This window comes from Quercus suber, unplaced genomic scaffold, assembly GCF_002906115.3.
Source record: "Quercus suber isolate HL8 unplaced genomic scaffold, Cork oak 2.0 scaffold_231, whole genome shotgun sequence".
NCBI lineage: Eukaryota > Viridiplantae > Streptophyta > Magnoliopsida > Fagales > Fagaceae > Quercus > Quercus suber.
In genome coordinates this window covers 39,495-47,828 of record NW_027069688.1, presented here as the reverse complement: position 1 = coordinate 47,828, position 8,334 = coordinate 39,495, and the positions used below count along the sequence as shown (strand labels likewise).

General features: G+C 33.6%; 1 protein-coding gene and 1 pseudogene across 1 annotated transcript; both read left to right on the top strand.

Moving 5' to 3' along the window:
* The first annotated feature begins 925 nt into the window (after positions 1-925).
* Positions 926-4,448, top strand: LOC136070394 (putative UDP-glucuronate:xylan alpha-glucuronosyltransferase 4; annotated as a pseudogene).
* Positions 4,449-6,416: 1,968 nt separating this feature from the next.
* Positions 6,417-8,305, top strand: LOC136070393 (putative UDP-glucuronate:xylan alpha-glucuronosyltransferase 4). Its single transcript, XM_065780295.1, has 2 exons — positions 6,417-6,456; positions 7,349-8,305. The coding sequence occupies exons 1-2, from the start codon at positions 6,417-6,419 to the stop codon at positions 8,302-8,304; spliced, it is 996 nt and encodes a 331-aa protein (XP_065636367.1). The 3' UTR covers position 8,305.
* The last annotated feature ends 29 nt before the right edge of the window (positions 8,306-8,334 follow it).

Genomic DNA, 8,334 nt, shown 5'->3' with positions numbered 1-8,334 from the left:
AAATGTTATAAAGTGATTTTTTGAGATGCCAAATGCTAAAATTTTTAAAACCCTTGATGTGAATGCTATTAGTTCAAGTTGTTGCTATCCTCTACATAGGGAGAACCACCGATCCCTGAACATCTCCCTATTGAAGCAAAAGATTTTCTGCTGAAATGTTTGCAAAAGTATGTAATTTTTATTGTTCTCTACATGCTGTCTCTCCTTCAAATAATTTGTTTGAATTCTGGATGTCCTAAATATATATTGCCCTGGAAAACTTTCTTTTTCTTGTTCAAAATTATTTCTTAAGAGTAATTTTGATGAGCAATTTAGATTCAGAGACTACTAATTTTAGTTTTAGTTGTTCATTTTATATTCACTAATTTCTTCTATTTTTCTTTTGTATTTTAATAGATAACTACAATTTATTCCTTAACAAACTTGAATTTGTAAATAATAACATCACTATTCACCACTATTTCTGTGAAAAGAGACGTCATTTTCATGTACAATCTTAAAATTTTGATTATTATATTCTTCCCTTGCCAAATAATTTTTGATTGCCAAATTCAACAAGGTATAAAAAGAGGTGACACAATGACTACACAACGACCACAATTTGAACTTAGTGCGTGTTTAGACTTTAGATGTAGTTTTTTAGTGATTGCTTATTTGTTAAAAATTGATTAAACTGCAGTGTTTAGAAAATGTGAGTATATAATAAAATAGGCTAAAAACTACAAAAGAAATTAAAGAAAAAGGTATAAGAAAAACGAAAATTTTAGATAAGACATCAAATTCAAGAAACTATAGGGAATCGAAATCTTTTATGCCATTCTTTCTGTTCCATTGTATGTAGCACAAATTAAAATTTGTCACTTGTCAATTAATACCTAATTTTACGCTTTTTATACCACTTGCCAAAAATAAGAGGAAAACAAGAATGTCATTCGCACCTCTGGTAACGCCACAAGCAAGAAACAAACAACCACCACCAACCTTAATTACCAGAACTAGATTGGCCCGCCATTCTTGTCCCCTTTGCTTCCCTGTTTTCTTGCCCTGAACACTAGTCCCATCACCATAGTTGTTTAATCCACTTCCACTGCCACCACATCACGTTTGCCTTGCTCCTCATTTTCTTTTTTCTTTTTTTCTTTATTTTTTTATTTTATTTTATCTCATTTTTGGTAAGTGAAATAAAAGGTAGAAAAAAGTAGGTATTAATTGACAAATGGCAGATTTTAATTTGTGATACAGTCCGTTTGGATACAACTTATTGTTGCTGAAAAATGATTGTTATTGAAAACACTATAGTAAAATAATTTTTAAATATATAAATAGTACCGCGGAAGTTATGTTTAATATTTTTTTAATCTGTAAACAGTATATAAACAATGTTTAACCGTGTGTAAACAATCTTGTCCCTAAAGTAGAAACACGCGCAAAAAAGAAAAAAAAAAAAAAGGAAAACGCACAAAAGAAAAACACAACGTTGAAATAATTGTTATCCAAACACTCACATAGAGTGAAATAGTGAGAAGATTTTTATTTCCAAAAATGACAAGATCAACATGCGCATCCATGCAAGATTCCTTAAAACCCCCCTTTGGGATATAAATACACTTCAAAGTTCTCCCACTTACACCACCACACCAAAACTTGGGGAGCTCAATCAAATCAAATCAAATCAATGGGTTCCAAAACTTCTTCTTCTACTAGAGCAAAACCCTTCATTTTCTTTCTCCTCTTCCTCTCATCCTCCCTCTTTTTCACTGTGTTAACCTTTAGACCAAAGCCAAACCTTATTAACACACATGGGCTTCAACATCAAGCCAAGATATCAAATGGGTTCAATCTTATTGCAAATGAATTCAAGGGTAAGAATGTTAAAGTTGGTTTGGTAAACATTGTGGGTGATAGAATAGAAGCTACATACAGATTACTTGGATTATCAGAGTCAAAAACTGAGACTGTCAAGGTAAGGTTTGATCATGTGTCCAAGGATTTGACATGGAGGGACTTCTTCCCTGAAAGGATTGATGAAGATGAGAAATGGGCTCCACCCAAGTGCCCGGAGATACTATTGCCGAGGAAGGAGGATTATGAGGACCTTGATGTGGTAATAGCTAGGACTCCATGTGATAAGGTTAAAGAGAATAAAGGGATTAGGGATGTGTTTAGGTTACAAGTCAATTTAGTGGTGGCTAATCTGGTGGTGAGGAATGGATGGATTAGTCCTGATGTTAATCGGACGGTGTATGCTGTGTTCATCGGGTCTTGTGAGCCAATGGTGGAGATCTTCAGATGTGATGATCTTGTGATGCATCAAGGAGATCATTGGGTGTATAAGCCTGAGTTGAGGAGGTTGAAGCAGAAGGTACTCATGCCTTTTGGGTCATGCCAACTTGCTCCTAGTTATGCACAAACGGGTAAGTTTTAGTTTGATCAGAGTTTCTTTGTGCAGTTTTGTTGATACGCTATAATTAGACATGACACTAATTTCTACCATTATTTATGATATTTTTTTTATAAGATTCAGAGGAGATTAATTTATTTACAAAATATTTATTGGCAATTAAGGAAAGTTTTCTTTCCATAATTGATAATTAACCTGCCAAACTTTTCCAAATTCAGCATGCTATGTTTTGGCTTTTTTTTTTTTTTTCGTTATCATGACAGTGATGGCTGATGAGAAAAGAAATGACCGCAGGGAAATGATGTGATCAAAATTCTTGAATAATATTATTGAGTTCTAACTATTGTAATTTGTATAAAAAACTAAGACTTTATTAAAGGATAGACCATCTCCCCATATAGGCAATAACAAAACCAAATTGAGTTGGTACTTTTAGTTACCAGGATTGACATTTCCATATCAGTTTTCGCTTTTTTTTTGGTAAGTTTTTTAACAGAATAAGACTCCTCTCTCTCTCTCTCTCTTTTAATAAGCAGAATAAGTCAGTTAGAAAAAAATAATTAAATACGTATGAGGGATTAAAAAAAGAAAATGGATGTGCAAGTTAATAGTTATGTATGGTCCAATGGAGCTGCTCAAATAGTCAAATCCATTTCGTCATGATTTTTTTTTCTTTATTAGATTAGGGGAATATTTTCACCAATGCAAAATACACCTAATACACAAGGTTCGTCAAGTACTCAGATGCAAATGTCTGAACAAGTAGTAAAAGGGTGGAGTGGAAATATATAGATGGGTGTAAGATTCAATTTTTTTGAAATTAACATACATAAAAAGATATGAAAAAGACCTTAAGAGTGTTGTAGCTCAGCATTGATTTGTCATTTTTATAAGGGGAACCAAGATTTGAATCATTCCTTCCTATTTATTGAANATATATATATATATATACATTTTTTTTTTTTGAAAAAAGATCAAAAGAAAAAATTCTAGTAGCACGTCTCATAACAAGAACCTTTGTCAAGCAATTTTAATAATATCCTACATTAGAATTTAGAACTATATAACAATTTTAAAGTTTTTGACTCTTTTAATTAGGTCAAGAGGTGTGGAGAAATTTTATGTCAGAATCAGGACAACAGAAGCACAGCATTACCTTACACCACCATAAGAAGGCATATGCAACAGTCCTCCATTCTTCAGAAGCTTATGTTTGTGGTGCAATAGCCTTAGCTCAAAGCATCATTCAGAGCAACTCCACCAAAGACCTGGTCCTCCTTGCTGATCACTCCATTAGTTCCAAGTCCATCCGAGGCTTAAGAGCCGCCGGATGGAAGATCAAACGCATCCGAAATCCATTTGCCAAAAAGGGTTCTTACAATGAGTGGAACTACAGCAAGCTACGCGTATGGCAACTAATAGAGTATGACAAAGTTATTTTTATAGATGCTGATCTTTTAGTCCTAAAGAACATAGACAAATTCTTTGTTCACCCACAAGTATCGGCTGCAACAAATAATATGATGATTTTTAATTCTGGGGTCATGGTAATTGAACCATCATTGTGCACGTTCAAGGAGTTATTGTCTAAGAGTTTCAAGCTGGAGTCATATAATGGTGGTGAGCAAGGATTTCTTAATGAAGCTTTTACATGGTGGCACCGGTTGCCTACAAAGCTTAATCAGCTCAAAATTTTCGATGAGTCGAACAATGAGAAGCATGAGATAGCAGAGGATAGTTATACAATGCAATATTTGGGGTTGAAGCCATGGATGTGTTACAAGGACTATGATTGTAATTGGGACAAGTTGGATCACCATCAGTTTGCTAGTGACTCAGCCCACAAGAGGTGGTGGCAAGTTTTCGAGGCCATGCCAAAGTATTTGCAACCATATTGTGGACTCACTAAGGAAATGGATGCAAGGATAAGGAAATGGAGAGGGATGGCTAGGAGAGCTAGTTTGGCTGATGGGCATTGGAGAATCAAGGTTGAGGACCCGAGACAACACCATTTTGTGGACTACTTGAGGGATGCCAACAGTTGAATCGAACACAATACTATTTGTTCTAATAGTTCTTTTTTTTTTTAGAACAAATAATGTAGTGGCATGGTAGCTATATAGACTTTATACAGAGTCAATTCTAGAAAATTTTGAAATAGTTAACTTTATGTTAGTTGTGTTGTTTTTTTTTGGACAGATAAACGAAGCCCCCACAAGCCCGCATTAGAGATGAAGTGATGAGGTCCTTAGTTTTCTGTACAAATATCGTCAAGAAGCATTAAATTAATGAATTAAAGACAAGAAACTTCTTTTTATTTAAAATCTCTAATTAGCATAACTCAAATATCACTTCAGTCTATATCAAATGAAACAAAGTAAAAAACACATAATAACATAGAATTTATTGTTTTCTAACTTTCTATAAATAATTAATTGTGGAAAAATATGCGATCAAAGTTTTGTAATTAAGTCCAAAGTAACTTCAAAGAAATGAATTATAAGAAAAGTTAACAGATGCCCTAAGGACATTAATTTAGGAAATATTTTTAGAAAGTTTTATGAGAAGAAAAAATATTATTAATTAATTTTTACAGTTTTTTTATATTTCCCATTAAAATGATATCAAAACTTTTTAAAAATTGTTTATTACCAAATATTCTAAGAGTATTGTTAACTAGACACATAAATTATTAACACACTTTTAAAAAGGACTCAAAATTAGTATAAGTATATATTGAAACTAGAAACTTAATTCAATAGGACTATCATCATCTTTGAATTACAAATAATAACACGAAACTTGAATTGTAATTTAACAGACTAATAGATTCTTCAAAATATTTCTAAAAAAAAAAGATCCTACAACCGGAGGGGCTTGATTTGAGAGAGCCATAAATGGGCTTTAGGACCCGCCAGCCCAAACTAGGGGCTCTTGGGCGCCTGAAATAGAGCTTGCTCTCAATCAAAGTTTTAGAGCATGATTTACCAAAGGCCAAGACTTAGGTACAGCCATGTGGATATTTTTCACATGAAATGGAAGCGTAATTTTTAGTTAAGTAGTCACATGATTGAATTTTAAGAGGAGAATTTAAGAAACAACACTTAAGATATTGTACTTTAGTTTTATCATGCTTTTAATAGTATTGCTCTCTCTTCTCTTTAAAATTATTAAAAACTAGACTCATTCCCAATAGCTTGAGGAGTCTTTTTGTTTTTTATTTTTTGGTAAAAAAAAAATTACTATTGATCACAGGGAATTTTGTTCAATCAACTGAGACAAATAATTTTTGTGGCTCATTTTTTGTTCTTTATTCTCACCCAGCTACACCAAATTGCTAAAAAGAATGATGTAAAAACTACTACAAAATTTACTACATTTTAATTATAAATTGTCTTACAAATATATTTGACAACTCGATAATCATGTCAATTTCGATGGTCTTTCTCACAAAATCTTTTTTTTTTCTAATTATTCTGTCCAGCATCAATTTAATGGTAAAATATAAACTTTTTATTGAACTTGAATAGTTTATGTAGAGATATTGGGCCCGAGAGCTCATCATTTGTTCGTGTTACAAGTCTGTAGCCCAATCCGAGGACAAGAGGTTGTCCGAGGAAAAGGAATCTTTATTAGAAAAGACTGTATTAGTAAATAGAGGTTAACTTTGACCATAATGGCTTGAGAAGGTGGGTCGAGGGTAAATACATCCTCGGCTGATTGATGCCGAGATCCGAAAGGGTTGTCTATCACTTAGGATGATGTTCCAAGAAGTCTCATTGTTGTTGATAAGTACCATGGAGGTATCGGACAGGAAAGTGCCCTAAAATATCTAAGGAGAAAGCTGTTGTTTCCGCATTAAATGCACTGCAGCTAACTTTCTGGCCATATTAATGTGGATGCGATACTTGAACAGTGTTGTTTCAGCTTTACAACTACTATACAATGACATAGTAGAGGGGCTGATGGGACAAGTATCAACACCAACACCAACCCTCCAATATACACGTGTGAGATGGTAATGAGAAGGAAAGAGGATATAAAAGGAGAAGAAGGCAACAAGAAAAGGGGGATCGTGAATTGAAGAGAAAAATACTGTTGCTCCCAAGAACCAAATTTGTAACCAAATTTGAGAACAATATATAAGAATGGACATCCTCGGACTTTTGTCGATGACTATTTTTCTTCAATACAATTATTCTTCCTTTCATTCTTTTATCATCTAAACTCACTCTAGTGTTTGTTTGATTAACTAAATCCCAGTTTTTCAACCCATTCTTTATAAATTTATTGTTTTGAACTTTTTGGGCCTAAGTCCATCCACGTAGTGGGCAAAGAATTCAAATATGGTCCTTACAATTTATATTTTAAAAAGTAAACTATACAATTTCTTTTTTATTACAATGTAATTACAATAATATTAAATTTCGAATTAAAACAATGTCTCTCTTACTTATAGATATTAAGAGCATTTCACATTTGGTTCACCAAAATTCACTTTTTTGCATTACCAAAAAATTACTTTTTCTTAAAGTTGTAACTCAAATCTTTGATTTTTATTTTTTCCCCTTGGTGTTTCCCTCTTTTCACTTACCAGATGTAGGACAATTGGTGGTGATTGATTGAATATTCTATCGTCGCAAAATAATTAAACTATTATTAATACACATATTCAATTATATTTTAGCACATTTTTAGCAATTTTTTTTTACAAAAAATTAGATAAATTGTTCTTAAACAAACACATAAAAAAGTACTGGTATCTTTTTTGCATTTTTATGGATTTTACACACAAAAAAAATTTTTTTTTTTTTGAAAAAAGATCAAAAGAAAAAATTCTAGTAGCACGTCTCATAACAAGAACCTTTGTCAAGCAATTTTAATAATATCCTACATTAGAATTTAGAACTATATAACAATTTTAAAGCTTTTGACTCTTTTAATTAGGTCAAGAGGTGTGGAGAAATTTTATGTCAGAATCAGGACAACAGAAGCACAGCATTACCTTACACCACCATAAGAAGGCATATGCAACAGTCCTCCATTCTTCAGAAGCTTATGTTTGTGGTGCAATAGCCTTAGCTCAAAGCATCATTCAGAGCAACTCCACCAAAGACCTGGTCCTCCTTGCTGATCACTCCATTAGTTCCAAGTCCATCCGAGGCTTAAGAGCCGCCGGATGGAAGATCAAACGCATCAAACGCATCCGAAATCCATTTGCCAAAAAGGGTTCTTACAATGAGTGGAACTACAGCAAGCTACGCGTATGGCAACTAATAGAGTATGACAAAGTTATTTTTATAGATGCTGATCTTTTAGTCCTAAAGAACATAGATAAATTCTTTGTTCACCCACAAGTATCGGCTGCAACAAATAATATGATGATTTTTAATTCTGGGGTCATGGTAATTGAACCATCATTGTGCACGTTCAAGGAGTTATTGTCTAAGAGTTTCAAGCTGGAGTCATATAATGGTGGTGAGCAAGGATTTCTTAATGAAGCTTTTACATGGTGGCACCGGTTGCCTACAAAGCTTAATCAGCTCAAAATTTTCGATGAGTCGAACAATGAGAAGCATGAGATAGCAGAGGATAGTTATACAATGCAATATTTGGGGTTGAAGCCATGGATGTGTTACAAGGACTATGATTGTAATTGGGACAAGTTGGATCACCATCAGTTTGCTAGTGACTCAGCCCACAAGAGGTGGTGGCAAGTTTTCGAGGCCATGCCAAAGTATTTGCAACCATATTGTGGACTCACTAAGGAAATGGATGCAAGGATAAGGAAATGGAGAGGGATGGCTAGGAGAGCTAGTTTGGCTGATGGGCATTGGAGAATCAAGGTTGAGGACCCGAGACAACACCATTTTGTGGACTACTTGAGGGATGCCAACAGTTGAATCGAACACAATACTATTTGTTCTAATAGT